Source organism: Bidens hawaiensis, unplaced genomic scaffold, assembly GCF_021521415.1.
Source record: "Bidens hawaiensis isolate Kalapana, Puna unplaced genomic scaffold, B.hawaiensis_p1.1 tig00017053_1, whole genome shotgun sequence".
NCBI lineage: Eukaryota > Viridiplantae > Streptophyta > Magnoliopsida > Asterales > Asteraceae > Bidens > Bidens hawaiensis.
The window spans coordinates 497,951-520,235 of record NW_027492583.1 but is presented as its reverse complement, the minus strand read 5'-3'; the positions used below and the strand labels follow the sequence as shown (position 1 = coordinate 520,235).

The 22,285-nt window shown below is 41.0% G+C and overlaps 1 protein-coding gene across 1 annotated transcript; it reads right to left on the bottom strand.

The window, feature by feature from the left end:
- Positions 1–534: 534 nt before the first annotated feature.
- LOC143552960 (protein STICHEL-like) lies at positions 535–6,168 on the bottom strand. Its single transcript, XM_077043054.1, has 5 exons — positions 4,165–6,168; positions 3,145–3,364; positions 2,551–3,051; positions 1,161–1,665; positions 535–829 (listed from the first exon to the last, which is right to left on the bottom strand). Exons 1-5 carry the CDS (start codon positions 6,166–6,168, stop codon positions 742–744), a joined length of 3,318 nt encoding a protein of 1,105 aa, XP_076899169.1. The 3' UTR covers positions 535–741.
- Positions 6,169–22,285: the final 16,117 nt, after the last annotated feature.

Below are 22,285 nucleotides of genomic sequence, written 5' to 3'. Positions count from 1 at the left end.
GGCAAAAATCATTAGCTGGGAGAAAGTTTGAAATGCATAATTTCCACATCAGCATCATTATTTAACCAAAAAAGGATAAAGAAAATCACCAACGCAAGTTAAAGAAAGTTACAAGGGAATTGAATGAATGATCCATCCTTGTTCACCTTTATTGTTCCAACAAAAAGCAGAAGAAATCCCAATTGTTTAAAACCTTTACATGTATCTCCCATAACAACTACAAGGACAATAAATTAGAAAATATTTTGAATATAAGTGAACTTGAATTTTTGCTTTTATACATCATCACCTTCTAGACCTGTACTCTGTCCTCCCTGATTTTCCACACTCCCCAAACAATAAAAATCTCGCACCTCTGCGTGGCTTCATCTGTTCCAACACAAAGTTAACAAAGGTTATACATCACTTATAGAATCCACACACACATGACACATTCTATTCCGTCTGAAGATTTCTTTTTACAAGTGGCAACAATGACAGTTATTCAGGTTATTGTTATTTCTATTTCTAACAGGTAAAAGGGGTCAAAGGTAAATACAGTGTGCATTTTATATGCATAATACCTTATGAACCATTGTGTTAATAAACAATACAATTTATGTAATCATATTTGACACGATAATTATTAAAGTTTAAATATTTAGGACAAAACATGTTTCTGACACAGATAAAAGATAGCCCGTTTGACCCGATACCCAACCCAATCAACACATGTTCTATCTCTAATTAGCCAAGAAAGTTTTAAGAGTTTACCTTCCTCCTGCGGTTATGTCGGGGGGGTTTGTTCCAACAGAGACAACCACCACGTGCTGATCCAGACTCGTATCCGCTGCATAAATCAAACCAAAATGAAAGTTAATTTCTGTCTTAAAACAACAAGTCAAATGGGGTGAAAGTCAATGAAAGCCAACATTTAATGTACAAAACCGAGTAACTCATTTTATTCAAATTTATCAGATTAGTTGCGAAATAGCATTAACTTTTTCAATCATATTTGACACACTTAATATTTAAAGAATGTTTTAAAATTATCGAAAGAAAGTGTTTTGAGTCAACCAAATCAGAACCATTTTCGACACATTAACCAGCCCACCTTCTAATTTTAAAGTATGTTCCCGAAAATATAAACGGACTGAAAATAAATGGTATCTTGGGTTTACTTGTTAACGCTTGGTGACATAGCAATTGGTTCCTTTGAAACGGGCTTCCCACCATTGATCTTCAAAAGATTCAATTCACGGGTCAACTCATCTTCCCATTGCTGCTGTGTTGACTCCATTTGACCACTACTTCCGCCATCTTGAGGCAACACTTGATTCCTCTCGGGCTTCAACCGTTGCAATGACCCGGGTGTGCCTTTTTCTGCAGTTTGTAACCATGCGGTTTCTAACCGTTGTTCATGTATGATTGATTCTATTCTTTGAACTGGGTTTCTACCTTTTGATGGTTCTTGATTGGAACATTTTTCCATTGAAGTTGTCTTCCTCTGAGTCAAACCGGTTGTCGGCTCTCCGTTATTTGGTTTGTCATCTGTCAGTAATAGTATTCTAACCTCTGTGTTGCGACGGAGAACGATCTCAAATGAGTTTGTAATACTGCTAACAAACCTTTCGGCTCTGCTTTTAATATCTTTATCCCTGAAGACTATATACGCAACAAGGACGCCTGCAAAATAAATACATATATAAAATGTTATCTAGCCTCATATATACATCAAATTCAATATCTTTTTGCCTTAAAAATTTGTGTCGGCTTAATTGCTTATGAATTGGTTGATTTGGGTTATGTTTATCACAAAGGGTCAAATCAGTTAAAATAACAAAATTTGGCTAAAAAGAAAATTGAGTCAGAAGTAGCCAAAATCCAGCAATCTAGATTTTGGATTACTTCATAAACGGTTTTCTTTTTTCTTTTCGTAATCATATTATATCCGTTAAATAGTCGAACAAAATGGACAAAAGAAATTTGCACATTCAAATTTCAGTATATGTTTGATGCAGCCTCCTATATTGTGTTATTCGAAAAATAAGAATGTAGTTTTGTAATCATATAGGTCACATATCATGTATTCATGTATATAAAAAGATTTGGAAAAGGTGATTCGATCAACTCAACACACAGCATACAACTAGGGCTGTAAATGAGCTGATTTATCTTAATGAGCTGGATTGTTGAGCTCGAGGCCTCGAGCTCAGCTCATAAAAAGCTCCGGCCAGCTCGTGACTCATCAAACCAGTTATTTAAATTTATTTACAAACTAAACAATTTACACGCGCACACACACACTAAAATTGGGCTTTAATCTAAACGAGGCTACGAGCCAGCTAAACGAGGCTCACGAGCCGAGCTTACCTTGGCTCGTTTACAAACTGATCCAGGCCGGTCGGGTCGGCTCGTTTACCAACATGCCGATTTCACGCAAACTTCGAGCCGCGAGCTTTTCGAACAGCCCTACGTACAAGTTATCCATTTTGACCAATTTTACCCAACCCCACTCCACTCTTTTTCGACCTCTAAAATACACTGAAGCGCATAAAAACTTAAAATTACCTTCATCTTCAGAAACAGACACAAGATTCCCATGAGTATGTAGCAGCTGCCTCAGTGTTTTAGAATGACACTTATCAATACAACGGGCCCAAATATCATCCAATAAGCTTGAATTTATGACATCATCATGACGAGAGACAGACAAGTCATCCCCATTGATAAGTTGCCTCATGGGTAGGACTGCATCTTCCAGGCTGTTACTTGAACTTGTGTGATTAGGTTTTAAAGGAGTTGACTTTTGAGGCTCATAGTGCTGAGTATCCACTTTCTGTTTTTGGAAATAGATATCTTTAAAAGTAGCTGACATGTCATCATCGGTTGTTCTTGAGCTTTGTCTTCTACCGCTTCCTAAAGGAGTAGGATCTGATGAAGGGACACAACCGAGCTGTAAAAGGGTTGCAGTGAACCATGTTGACCGTTCACTAGAAACTCTTAATTGTTTCTCTGATTCTGAAAGAAGTTTCAAAGCCTGCTTTAATCTTTCCACTTCAGTTTCTGTCACTAGATAATAGTTCACAACCGTTATTAGGAATAAATTTATGTTGTTAATATAAAAATTTGTCCTTATAGTGAATTAAGAATTTGGGAACTTACAGCTTCTACCATCAAAGAACGAGTCACCATATCCGGCTTCAACCACTTGGTATGTTCCAGCAATAATATCCATTATAAGTGTAGCCATTTGAGACATTAAAACCATAGGATCAACTCCCAATTCCATTAATTCTCTGGCCTTTTTAACTGTTTCTGCTGTTTTTGACGACATTGCTAATTCCAGAAGTTTCAATAACTTCTCATCAGATACAACTCCCACCTACAGTACCAAAGAACATAAGTGAACTGGAAACTTAAAGGCATCAACTATATTAACAATGAACAGAACAAACACGAACAGAGCATATTCGTGTTTGTTCGTTTAACTTCAACCAAGCAAACGATCGAACACGAACAATTAAGCGAACGAGGTTTTTTTGTTCATGTGCATTTATGTTTTATTCGTTAACAACATAAATGAACGGTTCACGAATGTAAACAAACGGACATAACTGACCATAGATGAATGAGAATAACTTAGCTAAAACAACTACAAGTAATGCGAACAACAATATGTTGGAAGTGGAACTGAAAAGTTATTAAAACTAGACTAAATTGTAATGGACCTAACTTAAACAAACGTAAACTAACAAACATAAATGAACTTAAATGAACAAACGCTCACGAACACAAATAAACCAACGAGGGTTTTTTTTTCATGTTCGTAATTGAGCAAAAAAAATTTGTTCATGTTTGTTCGTTTACAGACCTAAATATATAAGTAATTGGCTATATTTCATTTCTAAGAGGTAAAATAAAAAATAAAAAAACATCAGCGTAAAATGTACTTTTAACAAATAAATGATAAAACCTCCTGATTTATTCAAAAAAAGTATACTATTAGAGAAATTATCAATTTGTAATCATTTGTCGTCCTAAAAATAAAAATTTGACACACTAATTATAAAAGATTTGACACAAACACGTTTCCAACCCACCCATTTTGTCATCAATAATTCCCTATTTACTCCCAAAAAAAGGTAGCTAAACTACTATATATGACAAGTTCAGGAAACTCACAAGTTCATTCACCAGATCCGTAGTGATTCGTTTTCCTAACAAACTTAACTGATCCAACATAGTTTCAGCATCCCGAAGTGAACCCTCAACATTCAAAGCAATCAAATCCAAAGCATCTTCCTCAACATCCAAATTCTCCTCTTCTGATATTCTCTTCAACTTATTAACTATCTCACTATCTTTAATCTTATTAAAAAGATACTTTTGGCACCGCGACAAAACAGCACGTGGTACATTATCAAGATCAGTGGTTATAAAGATGAACACAACACCTATAGGCGGTTCTTCAAGAAACTTCTGGAACGCCAACCATAACTTAGATGGTAATAAGTGACATTCATCAATAACATAAACGTCATGCCTAATAAAGGTTGATGAAGAACCACCCATCTGCAGTTTCTTCATCAAAAACCTAACTTTATCAATCCCAGTCTTACTGGACCCATCCATTTCGGTTATGACCCGACTCTTGCCTGAAATAAACCCGTCACACTCTGTGCAAACCCCACAAGGTTTCATGTCCCCAGCGGTGAGGCAGTTTAGCGCAGCAGCAAAAACCCTAGCTGTTGATGTTTTCCCGGTGCCACGTGGACCTTGAAATAGATAAATTGGGGCAACTCTTCCTCTAATTATAGAGTTTACAAGGGATAAGACCACAACATTTTGGTCAACTATATCTTCAAAGAACATTGGCTTATATTTATAGCTAAAGCAGTTAATATTATCAACAAGAGATGAAGGTGAATCCCCTTCTGTTTCCTGATTTACAGCTACTAGCTCCAACCCTTGCTGACTATTGTAGCTTGTTGACCATCTTCTTCCGTCTAACCGACTCAAAGCTTCCAAATCAAGCTCATCATCCGTCCCGATAGAAGACCGGTCTCTGCTTTCGTCTCCATTTGTAAGCAATGGAACATGAGAAGTCTTACGCACGTGTGTGTGCCTCTTCTTGTTGTAACCACCGGTAGTCAAACTATGATGTCGTCTATGATGATTGGTCTGACTCCCACATAACAAGCTGGTTCCTTTTCGCCTTAACGTATCCGAAAACGACGGAGAGTAACAACTACCACTACCACAAACGCCACGTTTCGGGGTGCTTTTCTTGGAAGACGACCAGTAACACGGAATCCCACACCCATGGCGACCCGGTAATCCTAACTGATCATCATCATTATCATCATCTTCATCATCATCATCACCATCCATTCCGTTGTTCAAAGATCCAGTCATCCCATCCCACGATCCAACCCAATACTTATTATTAATCGAGCTTGTGGACAACGCAGGGGTGCTATAACAGTAAGACGAATCGTCTCTCCTACTATTATCCCGTTTCAACTTATCTAATCCAAACCTAGACAACAACGGCGATGTGACCGAACCCCCTTTCAAGACCAAATCATCGGAATTCGCATCATCATACCGATCCGCCAACATTTTCAAAGCAGCAGCCGAATGCCTCACATTCTTAGACTTCCTTTTAGCCCTAATCGGTTGCATAGGGCGATTAAACATCTTCGAAGTGGAGGAAAGCGCACGCCTATCATCATCGATAGTACCGATTTGCGCATCACTTAAAGTATCATCGACACTCTCCTCTCCGTCACCGATTCCTTCATCAGCATTGCTTCTCCTCTCGCTATCGGATCTCTGTGTTCTCCAATTATACAAAAACACCTTCTTCTCTTTCCTCCTATTATTATTATTATTATTATTGTTACTACCAGTAGCACTGGCATTGCAATGACTACTCTCAGTCTCACCAGCAGCAAAGTTATTGTTGATATAAATGTGATTATAATGGCTATTAACAGAATCATCACCAGCAGCGGTAGGAGGTAGGGTTACGGATCTGGATGACGTAAGCAGCGGCGAGTGGCATGAGGAAGTGGTGCCTGGATCTCGTAAGGCACGGGCTGCTTTGATTAGCTCCTTCTTCAGATGCAGGTTGCTGGGATCAACGAGGCTGCTGGTTCTTTGGTTAGCAGCAGCAGAAGACATTGCAGATCTGAGATATGTGCATCAACTTAGGGTTGGTTTGAAATGAAAGTCAAGTACTAGTAGTAGTAGTAAAAGGTTCAAGTCGGAGTTGTTTGCTTGGTTCAAAAAGATTCTTTTACTATCTATCCTATACCCGCTTTTTGTCCCACCGTTTTTTATTTTCTTTTTCTTTTCCTTTCTTTTATCACAATTATTGGTTACTCGAACCTATGACTTATGACTTACAACTTAATAATGTGGCTAATTTTTATGATCATAAATGTTTTTTTCTACTCTTTTCAATCAATGTTCATTTATTATATTGTAATTTGTATAACAAAGGATTATTGGATTTAAATAATCACATTTTTAATGCGTTGGCCAATAAAAATTTCATCTCAGTTATTTCTCGCTGGCAGTCCCATCTTTTCAAGATTTTTTGTTTTATGATCCTTTATTAAAAATAATTAACGGGGTTAAGTTTTTGCTGATGTGGCTAGTAACTTGGCCTTTTCATTATCCTATGTCACTTTTACCTTTTCTCCCCCCTCTGATTACTTACGTGTAATACTCACCCTTTCTCTTATTTTAAAAAATCGTAAATACTTAGGGGCTGTTTGGTTCATTCAGATCTAAGTGAGTCAGATCTGAATGAAACTCTGTCCAATTCAGCAATAACAATGAGTCTGAATGATTCAGGCCTAATTTTAACCATTCAGATGTTTTTCTGTTTGGAACCAAACTGTCTGAAGTCTGAATGAATCAGATGTTTACATCTGAATGGTTCCATTCATATGTAAACAAACAGCCCCTTAATCAATATTGAACCCACGATACTTAATCAATCAACCCAATTCATTTCCTAACTGAACCTAATTCAAAGAACACATCGTCAAAATCCCCAATTCGAAGAAAACGATTAACAAATTGTTGTCCATCGGAACCTTGATTCGAAGAAGACGATCTACAGAGCTTGCAATAAGGTATGCTCTTGAACGGTGTAAATCCTTATTATCTAAAATAAAGTTATTTATTTGCTTTAATCCTTATTCCACTTCTAAAATGATCAGAATGGATGACAAAATCAAAGTTAAAGCATGGCATGGTGGGAAGCTACAACCAAATCCGAAATTGCACTATGAAGGAGGCGATAGTTATGTGTTTGAGGTGGAAGTAGATAAGATGTCTTATTTTGAACTGATGGATTATTTGATTGAGACTAAGTCTTATTCAACAATGGACTTTGAGTTGTATTATTTGATGCCTGGAAAGAAGTTTGATGAAGGACTTATGCAGATTAAAAATGATTAAGATGTCATAAACATGGTGGTCAATTTGAGGGACAAAGATGTCAGGCATATCCTCCATCTCTATGTCACACCCCCATCTTAGGCTTAGGAGTGCGACCAACAGTTGGTACCATAATTGTAAATAAATCAGAGTTGCGGGTTAATGCGGAAGACTTTATAAAACATGTGGAATTTAAAGTTATGAATATTTACATTACAAAAGTTATAACAAACGTCCTACTTAAGTTTACTTGTTTATAAGTTTTACAAAACCACCATTTAATTTATAATTAACAAAATATCCGAGCCATCAGATTCTTGAGCACTTCGCCTCCACAAGCGATATTCTTGATTACCTGCAAAATGTTAAGAAAATACGTCAGCAGCGAATGTTGGTGAATATGTTGACGCTAAAATATTTCCTTTACTTAATTACCCCTCGAGACATAACTTAGGTCCGGCCCATCGTGGCTTAGGAATAATCAAGTTAAAACAATACGATTTATAAAGTCAAGTCTCTACACAAGGTCACCTCAGCAAACACCGCAGCGTTCGACATTACTTAGGTACCATAGGTATACACATGGTCATTACTCCCCGTAGGAGAGCTTACTATAACCAAGCGTGGTGCGATGTGCCCACCTCATTTTACCACATATGTAAGGATCCAGACAAACGTATACTACTGCCTGAAGGCGAGGTTTATACTTTTCGTTTATAAACGTTTTAGAGACGCGTAGTCTCATGTAAAACTCTTTTTCATATAACATATTGGACTAGTTTGAAAACAAGTTTGTAAAGTGGGGCGTATTCAACTTTTCAATTTGGATTGACTTCAATCACCGCCCGAGGGTCTTTCCCGTTGCTATATCGCACCTATAGTACGAGTTGTAAGGCCCCGTTACCGGTGCCTCACATTTGGACGTTGGATTTACTCATCGACATAGTTCTATTCATCATAGTTAATAAAAACATACGCGGAATATTAAAACTTTCATAACAGTACAATAATAAGCCATAACATGTCTTAAAACATTCATCTTGTCTTTCAAAATCAAAACATAACATAACAAGTCTTCAGATGCCAGACTCTTATTCTTCTGCCATGTGCCCCGCTCAAGCCAGCTGCCTCATTCTACTCAACTGCGTGCATACTAAAAGTCAGCTACGCTGAGTGAGTTCTAGTTAATCAGGTAACATACAATATGTTCATTACTTCATACTTTCGTACATACTTTATATCCTCTTACTTCGTACATCGTATATATTCTTACCTTCATACTTTATTCTAAATTCTACTTTACATTATTCTATTCTGCCTCGAATATTATTAGGGTCCGGTCCCTTTTTCTGCCTTGAGTATTATTAGGGCTCAGTCTCTTTTCTGCCTTGAGTATTATTAGGGCTCAGTCCCTTTTTTGCCTCGAGATTATAAAGGGCTCGGTCCCTTTTCTACCTTGAGTATTATTAGGGCTCAGTCCCTTTTCTGCCTTGAGTATTATTAGGGCTCAGTCCATTTTCTGCCTCAAGATTATAAAGGGCTCGGTCCCTTTTATACCTTGAGTATTATTAGGGCTCAGTCCCTTTTTTCTGTACCTGGCTACCTCTTACGTTCATTCATAACATGCGTACATATCATTCATACATTATACATAACATTATACCATAATCATAACTTGACAATACGTGCAATATCCGAAGATCGTTCACGTACCGACAAGCAGTCAATCATACCTTTCACATAATTCACATAAGGCATACACTTATCCTAAGGGATAAGTGTATTAACAAATCACATCGAGTATGCACACAGCCCCGAAAAAACATAATAAGGAATGGGGCTAGAAACTCACCTGAACTCGGTTACTTCTTCTGCTAATGGTTATTCCTCTCCTGAGCTGTGCGCGACTATCTGTTTAATAGTTGAGATGTTAAACACTACTCTAGCCATTCTCATTGCTACTTAGTCAATCTTACACGTCTAAGCCAGTTTTACTTCATTGAATCATCACCGGTTAGTTAATCGTTACTTGCTAAGCTTTAAAGGTATCTTTCACCATTTATCAAAGTCCAAGGGCTATTATGTATTTATATCATTCTTTTCTAAGTCTAGGGACTACTTCTGTAATTATGTCAGTCTTCTAGTTCGTTATCCAGCCCTTAACGAATGGGGTTCTTAACGAATGAACTCATTCATTATAACGAACTGACTGTTATAACGAAATGGTCTTTAACGAACTGAACCCTTAACGAACTGGGGGTTCATTCATCAGTTCTCCCTTAACGAACTGGGTTTAGTTCGTCATTCATTCCTTAACGAATTAGCATAACAAATTGAGATTAGTTCGTTAAGCTTCTGTTAACGAATCAATTTAACGAATTGCCTCTAGTTTGTTATCTCTGCTTAACGAAAGGTCATAACGAATTACTTGCTAATTCGTTATGTCTCCGTTAATGAACTAAGGTTGGTTCGTCACGTTCCCGCTAACGAACTAGGGTTAGGTCAGAACATTCCCTGACAAGATCTAAACCTCGTACCACATTCTCCGGCGCCGCCATTGCCGGAATAACGGGATCTCGCCGGAAAAGCGAGATCTCGCTTGTTTCACCACCGTTTTCACCATTTTACATTCGTTATCAACCCATCATCAAGACTCAACCCTTTTCTAGCATAAAGCTTGAACCTTTATGGCTAAAACGTTCAAAACTAGATCTAGGGTTTATTTTAAACGAGCCGTTCTTAACCATGAGTTTGTTAAGTCCATTTTAATCTTCAAGTTGGCAACTTTATGGTATAGCTATACTTGATTTACTATCCTACTATGTTTCATGCAAAACCGACTTCGTTTACCCGTCCTTTTCACAAACCGAACACTACTCGTTTTACCCGAAATGAACCAACTAAACCGTTTATTATCAAGTTCATTACTTTATCAATAATCATGACCCGGTCTATCATCCTACCAATTTTCATGTAAATCCGTTCATGAAAAGTAAGCCTTTTTAACAAAAACGTACCTTTGAGGTTTTTGTATGAAATCACTCGAGATGCTCAAAACCATATCAAACGAACTCCGATTTGAGTGATTCAAGCGGCCACGGAACCATCTTGTCCCGATCTACAAACCCGTCAGCTCACCTTCGCCGGAAACCGCCGCTACAGTCACCGGAATAGCTGAATTGTCGTCGGAATCTTCACTTTTGAGTTTCTATGGTTTTACTGGTAAAAATCGGACTTCCCGACCTCTGATCGTAGATCTTTTCGGTGGAAAACTTCATTTATATGTCTCGGTTAAAATTTGAGACCGATCCGACGGCTAGATATCCGGGAATCTTTGTATCTTTGTGAGTGTTTTTCTCAAGAACGGGAATTGGGTTAAGTGTGTGTTTTGATGGTGTAGGCTATGGTGTGGAGATGTATGGAAATGGATAGGATTAGGGTTTTAAGGGGTATTTATACTCCCTTAAGCCCATAGACCTTAGGCCCATCTTTCCTTTTTGGTCCATAATTAATTCCATCTAATTAGCCTACTTATCCTTATATCTTTATTCTTTTATTTCTCTACTAACTTAAGTAAACTTTTCCATCTTAAATAAATAATGTATTAATTATTTATTCTTAGGAAGTCGAGCAGCACTTCGACGCCATTTATCTCGTTTCAACTGTTGTTTGATCAACACTTCACTTTGGCATGCAAATCGAGACACCAATACTTCGCGGTATGAACTTCGAGATGATCGTCGAAACGTCGGGATGGTATCACCTTCTTAATATGAACATCGTCGGGTGGTGGCACGAGTATCGTGGTTACGACGCGGAAAACGAGGAATCAAAGGCACGTTTATCGCGGTGGATCAAGGGCACGCTTATCAAGATCTAGAGAGATGTTTTAGAGTGAGAGAGTATTGATTTTAAGGTGTGGGAAATGAAGATCCTAGACCTGCTATTTATAGACAATATTTTGGGGCCCATCGTGTCTCTGGCTGAGCCCGTCGCGTATCGCGACGTACGCTTGGCCAGTCACCACGTAGACCTGCCACGTGGCGACACGTGGCAGGCGTTGTGCCGCTTGGCGACACGTGGCGACATGTGGCGGATGTGTTGCCACGTGGCGACACACTGTGCCACCGTCTGCCACGTGGCACACGTGTCACGATGTGTTAAAAATCGCGATGACCTTGATCCTAAGGCCGTCGCGTATCGTGATGGCCAAAGAATCAGAATTTTCATTTTAGTCCTTTGAGTTTGGAAATTGACAGAAATGTTCCATTGACTTTGAAATTTTAACATTTTTGACACAAAATTTTTCGTGATGTTACATCCTCCCCACCTTGAAATAAATCTCGTCCTCGAGATTGTTTTACAAGAATAAGTGGGGGTATTTCTTCTTCATTTCGGATTCGAGTTCCCATGTACACTCGGACCCTCTTCGTGAGTCTCGTTTTACTTTCACAATTTTCAACGTTCGTCTTTTTAATTTCTTTGTTTTCGAATCTTCTATTTGAATTGATTTTTCGATTAATTTTAAATTCTCGTTTATTTCTACGTCTTTTAATGGCATTGAAAGAGATTCATCAGCTAAACATTTACGCAGATTCGAAACATGAAATACGTCGTGTATTCCTTTCATTTCCTCGGGTAGTCGCAAAGGATATGCAACGGTACCAATTCGTTCGAGTACCTAGAAGGGTCCAACGAATCGAGGACTTAACTTTCCTTTCTTACCGAAGCGAACTACGCCTTTCCATTGCGAGACTTTCAAAAGAACTTTGTCACCAACATTGAATTCTAACGGCTTACGACGGACATCAGCGTAACTCTTTTGGCGATCACGTGCCGTCTTAAGTCGTTCGCGGATTTGAAGAACTTTGTCGGTGGTTTCTTGGACTATCTCGGGTCCAGATAATTGATTATCTCCAGTTTCAGACCAGCACATGGGTGTTCTACACATTCGACCATATAATGCCTCGAATGGTGTGGCTTGAATACTTGCGTGATAGCTATTGTTATACAAGAATTCCATTAGAGGTAGGTGATCATCCCAACTTCCACCTAAGTTTATCACACAAGCGCGGAGCATATCTTCCAACGTTTGAATCGTCCTTTCGCTTTGCCCATCAGTTTGTGGATGATAGGCAGTGCTAAGGTTTAGCTTGGTGCCTAACGCTTGTTGGAAGCTATTCCAGAAATGAGATGTAAAATGACTGTCTCAATCAGAAATTATAGATAGCAGTACTCCATGCAAAGCAACGATGTTTTTCATATAGATACGTGCTAGTTTATCCATTGAATATGACTCATTGATGGGTATGAAGTGTGCGGACTTTGTTAATCGGTCCACAATCACCCAAATAGCATTATGTTGTTGAGTCGTCTTTGGGAGTTTGGTGATGAAGTCCATTTTTATTAACTCCCACTTCCAGATGGGAAGTTCAGGTTGCTGGAGCGATCCCGAAGGCTTTTGGTGTTCAGCCTTGACTTTCAAACAAGTTAAACATTCCGCCACATGCAAAGCGATATCTCTTTTCATCCCATTCCACCAGTAGTGTGGCTTTAGGTTTTGATACATTTTGTCACTACCGGGGTGCATCATGTATTGGACTTATGAGCTTCATTCATTATCTTTTCACGCAAATCCCCAACGATTGGTACCCAAATCCGGTTTCCCATTCTAAGGATACCATCGTCACCTTTGACTAACGAGTCAATGGTGCCCTTACGTTTTTCGTCGGAGATCTTGGTTTCATCGATCACTTGAGTTTGAACGGTTTTGATTTGTTCCATGAGATCTATATGAAGTTCTAATCTTAATGCTCGGACTCTTTTTGGCTTTTCATGTTCTTTACGACTTAAGGCATCGACCACAACGTTGGCTTTGCCTTCATGGAAAACAATATCACAGTCGTAGTCGTTAAGAGTTTCCATCCATCGTCGTTGGCGCATGTTAAGCTCTTTTTGCTCGAATATGTGTTTCAAACTTTTATGATCGGTATACACGATAAACTTGACTCCATAGTTCACTTTCTTGCGTTTGAAACACGATAAACTTAACTCCAAAGATTATGGCACCTAACTCTAGATCGTGAGTTGTGTAGTTCTTTTCATGCACCTTGAGTTGACGAGAGGCATAAGCGATCACTTTCTTGCGTTGCATTAGTACGCATCCCAAACCGGAATGAGACTCGTCACTAAAGATTACAAAATCCTCAGTACCTTCTGGCAAGGCCAGTATAGGTGCTTAAGTGAGTTTTTGTTTGAGTATATCGAATGCCTCTTGTTGTTTTGTTCCCCATTCATACTTGATATTTTTACGAGTTAAAGAAGTTAGGGGAACAGCAATTCGGGAAAAGTTTTCAATGAACCTACGGTAATAGCCGGCCAATCCAAAGAAACTTCGGATCTCGGTTGGCGATTTTGGGATTTCCCACTTAGAGATAGCTTCAATCTTAGCGGGATCGACTTAAATACCGTTAACGTTGATTATGTGACCAAGGAATTGTACTTCGTGCAACCAGAACACGCATTTTGAGAACTTAGCGTACAACTTCTCGGTTCTAAGAATTTCAAGCAGGGTTCGAAGATGATTTTCATGATCGTCCTTAGACTTATAGTAAATAAGTATGTCGTCGATGAAGACGATAATAAATTTATCAAAGTAAGGCTTACATATTCGATTCATCATATCCATGAACGCAGCTGGAGATTAGTAAGTCCAAACGGCATGACCGTGAACTCATAATGTCCATACCTTGTTCGGTATGCAGTTTTCGGGATATCTTCGGATTGAACTTTGAGTTGGTGATAACCGGAACGAAGATCGATTTTAGAAAAGAAACTTGCGCCTTGAAGTTAGTCAAAAAGATCGTCGATTCGAGGGAGTGGATAACGATTCTTGATTGTGACTTTGTTTAGAGCACGATAGTCGGTACACATGCACATTGATCCATCTTTCTTCTTGACGAAAAGAATCGGCGCTCCCCATGGTGATGAACTTGGTCGTATGAAGCCTTTCTCGAGAAGTTCGTCGAGTTGTTTCTTTAGTTCCTTCATCTCGGTTGGCGCTAAACGATATGGGGCCTTGGCGATCGGAGCGGTACCGGGAATGAGATCGATTCTAAATTATACTTCACGATCGGGAGGGATTCCAGGAAGTTCGTCGGGAAAGACATCAACAAAATTGGAAACAATAGGAACGTCCTAGATTTCTTTCAGTTTAAATTCTTTAGTGACACATTCCATGAATGCTAAGCATCCTTGATTTAAACATTTTTTAGCCCTTATCATGGAGATTAGGCTAACTTGGCCAGCGTCTTTATCCCCTTTTGTCACACCCGGCCCTGAGCGGCGGAAACAGCCGGGCGCGCGCGAGTGGGAATTGATACTTAAGCACGGGCCATTGCAAACATTCAAAGTAAGATTTTCATTGCACATGAAAAGTTTAATACAAATACATTACATTGTTTAAAAATTACATAAAAACATCCAAGTATAAAAATTGTTGAAGATTTCCACGCCATATCCCCATGCGCGGCGGGAACAACCACGCGCATCGAAGGGATAGAACTAAAATCTTCCAAAAAGCTAGTTTAGATGTTCAGCGTGAGGTGCTCTAAGTGTGACTCCATGCGCTACCTAGTTATCTCCTGAAAGACACGTAAAAACATTTGAATCAGTATAAACTGAGTGAGTTCACAAGTTTTAGTAACTTGATAAATCGTATTGCATCATAATCTTGATACAAATCATTCTGAAACATAATTCTGATAGCATTATTAAAACACATGCTTGGTAAAACATAGTTATATCAACATATTCTGATAAAGTCGTTCCGCGGGTTACGCGCGAACATTTCTGGGAACTGTGCTCGTCTATGCAAAGTGGCGCTGCCACTACGAGCTAAAATAAGTAATACCGTCCCGCGGGTTACGCGCGAACGTTTCAGGAACATGTGCTCGTCCATGCAAAGTGGCGCTGCCACTACGAGCTAAAATAATAATACCGTCCCGCGGGTTACGCGCGGACGTTGTGCCGGAAAACAAGGCGCTCGTCCATGCAAAGAGGCGCGACCCCTACGAGCGGGTTCAATCCCATAGTACTGCCCCATGACCATACTAGGCACTCGTCCATGCAAAGAGGTGCGACCCCTACGAGTGGGTGGATCAAACCAGCAGTCCCTACCCTTAGAGTTCCAATGGTAAAGTGATCACTTACTCGAGTTCTAGCGCACATACATTGAAAACCTTAGATAACCGTTTGCATTACTCATCATGAAACATAACTTAAACACATAATCGCTTGCATAGCTTGTAAGTATACCGTGATAAAACATTATTTAGGTACGTGTCCCTCGCCCCGAAAACAGTTTAAAATAGTGAAAATAGTGAAAATAGGGGCTGTGAGACTCACCTGTGGTTCTTGTTAAGGGATTAATCGAGATTCGGGTTTTCTTGGTGTTGGCCTCGGAATCGAAGGTCTAGAATACGATTAAATAACAAGTATATATATTAAGATCAAGAAATAGGAGAATATAAGGGTTGGATAGTAGGTCTCAAGGTTATATTCTCGGCTTACCTAGTAACAGGATCGGAGCTGGAAACAACGGATGCTTGGGAGAGGATTAGTGCAAGTTTGTAGTTCTTTGAAGTGTGTTTTGGGTGATAATTTAGGTTACAAATTTATAGGCAAACTCAAGGGAACACAATCGCTTGCTTTAGGGGATTGAAATCTTTTCATATCTAGGTGTAATGATGATAAAGTATGGAAATTATTATTGTTTATTGTTTACTTAAAAGTGGAGGAGTGGACAAAAGATCTTGATTTGATTTGGACAGGACATGCAGGTCTGGGGTTGGTGAGAATAGGGTGGCTGACAGTTGACTTTTCATGTTACAGTGTGCTTTTTCAGGTACTTTTGTCAGTGTACAGTAAAAAGTGGAAAAATCTCTGAAACACGCTACTGTTTCCTTTTGGGCGGGAGTAATCTCCTTATGTCTGGAGAATAGACAGTGTTCTGTGCGCATCACTTTGTGCGCATAGCTTTCTGCGTGAAGGACATTTCTTTGCTGCGGGTAGGTGCGTAACCTTCTCGCAGTTGGGGATATTGAGTTTCATTTGTAGATTCTCCAGGTGGTCTTGGTATTTCAACATAGTGATCAGTCATGTTGAAGTCAATTCCATCTTGGAGCTTCAGACAAACTAGCTCTCAATGTTCCCGCCATGCGGGGAGGTTAGTTCCCTTCCGCACGCGCATAAACGATTTAGGATGCACCCGCCTTAGCATCATGCGGGATGGTCAACTCATAGACAACATAACGTTAAGTTACATGATAACATAAAGCCAAAACATTCACGCATGGCGCATATAACATATGCTCACGCTGGTTCTTAACATGGTGCGCTCGCGCAGGGCGCACATAACAAATGCACGCGCTGACTAACATGGCGCGCTCGCGCAGGGCGCACATAACAAATGCACGCGCTGACTAACATGGCACGCTCGCGCAGGGCGCACATAACAAATGCACGCGCTTAATATTTACAATCACCTAATTATTAGGTTGATTACTTAGTTTAAGGGATTGGGAATTTACCGGGTGTCACATTCTCCCCTCGTTAAACGAATTTCGTCCCGAAATTTAGGAGACGTTGCTGGCAGAAGCCATGTTCTGAAAGAGGTGTGGGTATTTCTTGCGCATTTGGTCTTCTCTTTCCCAAGTGAATTCAGGCCCACGCCTCGAGTTCCATTGAACCTTTACTAACTTGATTTTGCTCCTGCGTAACTTTTGTTCTTTCCAATCGGTTACTGCTATAGGTTCTTCTATGAAGTGCAGCTGTTTGTCGATGTGAATCTCTTCCATCGGCAAAATCAACGTTTCGTCAGATAAGCACTTTTTGAGGTTGGACACATGAAACGTATCATGAACTCCACTGAGTTCGGCGGGTAAACGGAGTTTATAAGCAACCGGACCGATCCTTTCCAGGATCTCGAATGGTCCAATGAAGCGCGGATTCAACTTTCCTCGCTTGCCGAAACGGGGGACTCCTTTCCATGGAGAGACTTTCAACAGTACTCTATCCCCTACTTGAAACTCCAATGGTTTTCTTCGCACATCTGCGTAGCTCTTCTGTCTATCGCGCGCTGTCTTAAGGCGATCCCTTATCTGAAAAATCTTGTCTGTTGTTTCTTGGATCAATTCTGGACCAGTCATTTGCTTGTCACCTACTTCAGCCCAGCACAGTGGGGATCTACACTTGCGCCCATACAAAGCTTCGAACGGCGCAGCCTTAATGCTTGTGTGATAGCTGTTGTTGTAAGAAAATTCAACCAATGGGAGATGAGTATCCCAGCTACCTTCGAAATCGATTGCGCACGCGCGTAGCATATCTTCCAATGTCTGGATTGTTCGCTCGCTTTGCCCATCCGTTTGAGGATGATATGCCGTACTCATGTCAAGACGAGTACCTAAAGCCCCTTGTAACGATCTCCAAAACCTTGATGTGAACCGACTATCTCTATCAGAAATGATGGACACTGGGACTCCATGTTTTGAAACTACTTCTCGAATATACAGTCGGGCTAACTTTTCCATCTTATCGGTTTCCTTGATCGGCAGGAAGTGCGCTGACTTAGTTAGCCGATCCACAATAACCCATATTGTGTCATAACCCCCAGGTGTCCTTGGCAGTTTGGTGATGAAGTCCATAGAGATTTGTTCCCACTTCCACATGGGAATTTCTGGCTGTTGAAGCAACCCTGATGGTTTCTGGTATTCAGCCTTTACCTTCGAACACGTCAGGCACTTACTGACATACGTCGCGATGGCGCCTTTAAGATTGGGCCACCAATACAGCGTTTTAACATCTTGGTACATCTTGTCTGCGCCAGGATGTACGGAATACCGCGTCTTGTGAGCTTCGTTCAATACCTGCTCGCGCAATCCTCCCTTGAGAGGGACCCATATGCGGTTAGCGAAATATAGATTGCCGTTCTCTTTAAGTTCCAAATTCTTAACCATACCCCCAAGGCATTCGTTTTTAACAAACTCTGGTTTCAAAGCTTCTTGCTGAGCGTCTCGGATGCGGGTAGAGAGATCTGCGTGAATGGTTAACCTTAGAGCCTTGACTCGTAGCGTTTTTATTCGCTCCTTCCTACTTAGCGCGTCTGCTACCACATTCGCCTTTCCAGGGTGGTACTTAATTTCACAATCATAATCGTTCAACAACTCCACCCATCTTCGTTGCCTCATGTTTAAATCCTTTTGATCAAATATATGTTGAAGGCTCTTGTGATCCGTAAAGATTATACACTTTGTACCATAGAGGTAATGGCGCCAAATCTTTAGCGCGAAGACAACCGCTCCAAGTTCTAAATCATGCGTTGTGTAGTTCTTTTCATTGGTCTTGAGTTGGCGTGAGGCATACGCTCTGACTTTGTCTCGCTGCATAAGGACACATCCAAGTCCCTGATGTGAAGCGTCGCAGTAAACAACAATGTCATCCATCCCCTCGGGCAAAGACAAAATTGGCGCACTACATAACTTCTGTTTCAACATTTGAAATGCTGTTTCCTGATTTTCGCCCCAAACAAACTTCTTGTCTTTCTGAGTTAGCGCGGTCAGAGGTAGAGCTATTTTGGAGAAGTTCTCAATGAAGCGTCGATAGTAGCCAGCTAGTCCTAGGAATTGCCTCACCTCAGTTGGGGTTTTTGGCGCTTCCCAGTTTTCGATGGCCTTGACTTTGGAAGGATCAACGTGAATTCCTTTCTCGTTTACAACGTGACCGAGAAAGTGAACTTCTCTAAGCCAAAACTCGCACTTGGAAAACTTCGCATACAACTTTTCTTTCCTCAACAATTCCAAAATCAATCTCAGGTGTTGCTCATGCTCGGCCTTGGTCCGTGAGTAAATCAGAATATCATCTATAAACACAATCACAAATTTGACCAAGTATGGTTTGCACACGCGGTTCATCAGATCCATGAACACAGCCGGCGCATTAGTTAGCCCGAAAGGCATCACTAAGAACTCATAATGGCCGTATCTAGTTCGGAAGGTTGTTTTCGGCACATCTTCCTCATGGACCCTAAGTTGGTGGTATCCTGACCGTAGATCTATCTTCGAATAATAACTGGATCCCTGCAACTGGTCAAATAAGTCGTCAATCCTCGGTAAGGGGTACCGATTCTTGACTGTCAGCTTGTTCAGCTCCCTGTAGTCAATACACATTCTGAACGAACCATCCTTCTTCTTAACAAACAGTACTGGAGCTCCCCAAGGTGAAAAGCTTGGGCGTATGAAACCCTTATCCAATAGTTCCTGTAACTGATTGGATAGCTCTTGCATCTCAGATGGAGCTAATCGATAAGGCGCTCGAGCTACTGGGACAGCTCCTGGGACTAAATCAATACGAAACTCGACTTGTCGCGGCGGCGGTAATCCGGGCAAATCTTCAGGAAAAACTTCTGGAAATTCGCGCACTACTGGTAAGTCTTCAATTCTTCGCTCATCTCCTTTCTTTTCTACGACATGCGCCAGGAAGGCGTAGCACCCTTTCCTTAGGCACTTTCGCGCCTTTAGGCACGAAATCAGTTTCGTCGCAACTCCCCTTCTTTCCCCTTGAATTACCAAGGTTTCTCCGTTCAACAGTGGGATCCGAACCTGCTTCTCATGGCAAATAACTTCCGCGCGGTTCTCGACTAACCAATCCATACCTACCACAATGTCAAAACTTCCCAAGTCTATTGGCAACAAGTTAATATTGAACCCGTGACCTCCCATGACTATAACACATTGTTCAGTTCTTTCGTTTGCGCATAACTGCCTACCATTGGCTAGTTCTATAGTATAAGGCGTGTCTAGCCTACTGGTTGCTAGGCCTAGGGAGTCTTTAAACTCAGCGGATATAAAACTTAGGTCAGCGCCAGTATCAAATAAGACAGATGCAAAATGTCCGTTAAGCAAAAACGTACCGGTTACCACATTCGGCTCTTCTTTAGCTTCGCCTGCGCCGATCACAAAAGCTCTCCCGCGAGCTTGGTTCCCCTTTTGCGGGCAATCCCGACTAAAATGCCCTGGCTTCCCGCATGCGTAGCAGTTGTCGCTTGCTCCAGCTTCTCTGACACGGCAATTCATCGTCTTGTGCCCTGGTCTGCCACATTTGGCACATTCGATTCTTGCGTATTCACCCTCGTGGTGATACTTGCATTTGTTGCACCATGGGCGAGGCCCGCTGTATCCTTTTCGTGGTGGCTCCGCGGCCTGAATCGCGTAAACCCTTGCGCTTTCCTGCTTCTTGAACGGTGGCTGCTTGGTGTCGGACCCTCGGTGGTGAGAGTTCCATTTCCTCTTGGGATCAGAGGTTCGCTGCTCGATTCCGCGCGTAGTCAACATACCCGCACGGATCGTATCCCTTGTAAGGGTAATGGCCCGCGCTACCGCCTCATCAAAGGTTGGAGGCGCTGCGGCGTTGAGCGGAACCCTAACAACAGGAGGTAACCCAAAAATATACCTCTCGATCTTCTTTTCCTCCGTGTTTGCCATGTCTGGCACCAACTGGCAAAGTTCGTTGAACCGGTTGTTGTAGGCGTCGATATCCGTTCCTACCATGGTGTGGTTCCAGAATTCCTGTTGTAGACTCTGGATTTCTGCGCGAGAGCAGAACTTCCTCATCATCATCTCCTTCAGTTCCTCCCAGGTCTTGTGGAGAGCAACTTCTCGCCCCAATGTTTTCGTTTGAAGCTTCCACCAAGACGAAGCTGCCTCTTGGAACATACAGGTCGCGTAAAGGACCTTCTGGTTCTCACTACATCCGCTAATGGAGAGAACTGTCTCCATCTTGTCAATCCAGTTGTAGAGCCCAATGGCCCCTTCGGTTCCCTTGAATGGCCAAGGCTTACAGGCCATGAATGTCTTATAGGAGCATCCTTTGTCCAAGGCTCCTGATTCGGGTTCTGGGGTCTCATTCTGACGACCCTGACTTGATTCGGCCTTGCTGGCCTCATGTGTCGCAATCGCCTGCGCGATTATTTCCGCGAGTTCCTCGGGTGTCATGGTAATTCCCTTGGCTTTAGTTGGAGGCATTCTCGCTTTAAAAGAGTGAAAATATCAGACTTAGCGCATGTACTCTGAGCACATAATGTTATCATTATTTACTAGACAGTGTGACCCGTGTTCCTAAGTGTGTGTATAGTTTCTTTTGAAAGTATTTTCTTTGAAAAATATTTCATGCGATTCCCCAACGGTTATAGTCTAGGTTAAAACTTCTTTTCCTAGTTCGCTATAACCAGTGCTCTGATACCAATCTGTCACACCCGGCCCTGAGCGGCGGAAACAGCCGGGCGCGCGCGAGTGGGAATTGATACTTAAGCACGGGCCATTGCAAACATTCAAAGTAAGATTTTCATTGCGCATGAAAAGTTTAATACAAATACATTACATTGTTTAAAAATTACATAAAAACATCCAAGTATAAAAATTGTTGAAGATTTCCACGCCATATCCCCATGCGCGGCGGGAACAACCACGCGCATCGAAGGGATAGAACTAAAATCTTCCAAAAAGCTAGTTTAGATGTTCAGCGTGAGGTGCTCTAAGTGTGACTCCATGCGCTACCTAGTTATCTCCTGAAAGACACGTAAAAACATTTGAATCAGTATAAACTGAGTGAGTTCACAAGTTTTAGTAACTTGATAAATCGTATTGCATCATAATCTTGATACAAATCATTCTGAAACATAATTCTGATAGCATTATTAAAACACATGCTTGGTAAAACATAGTTATATCAACATATTCTGATAAAATCGTTCCGCGGGTTACGCGCGAACATTTCTGGGAACTGTGCTCGTCTA

Coding starts and splice junctions, on each gene's coding strand:
- LOC143552960 (XM_077043054.1), bottom strand. CDS start 6,168: ATGTCTTCTGCTGCTGCTAACCAAAGAACCAGCAGCCTCGTTGATCCC. Junction 3,052..3,144: donor GTTCTTTGATGGTAGAAGCT/GTAAGTTCCCAA, acceptor ACTATTATCTAG/TGACAGAAACTGAAGTGGAA. Junction 830..1,160: donor ATGTCACCAAGCGTTAACAA/GTAAACCCAAGA, acceptor TGATTTATGCAG/CGGATACGAGTCTGGATCAG.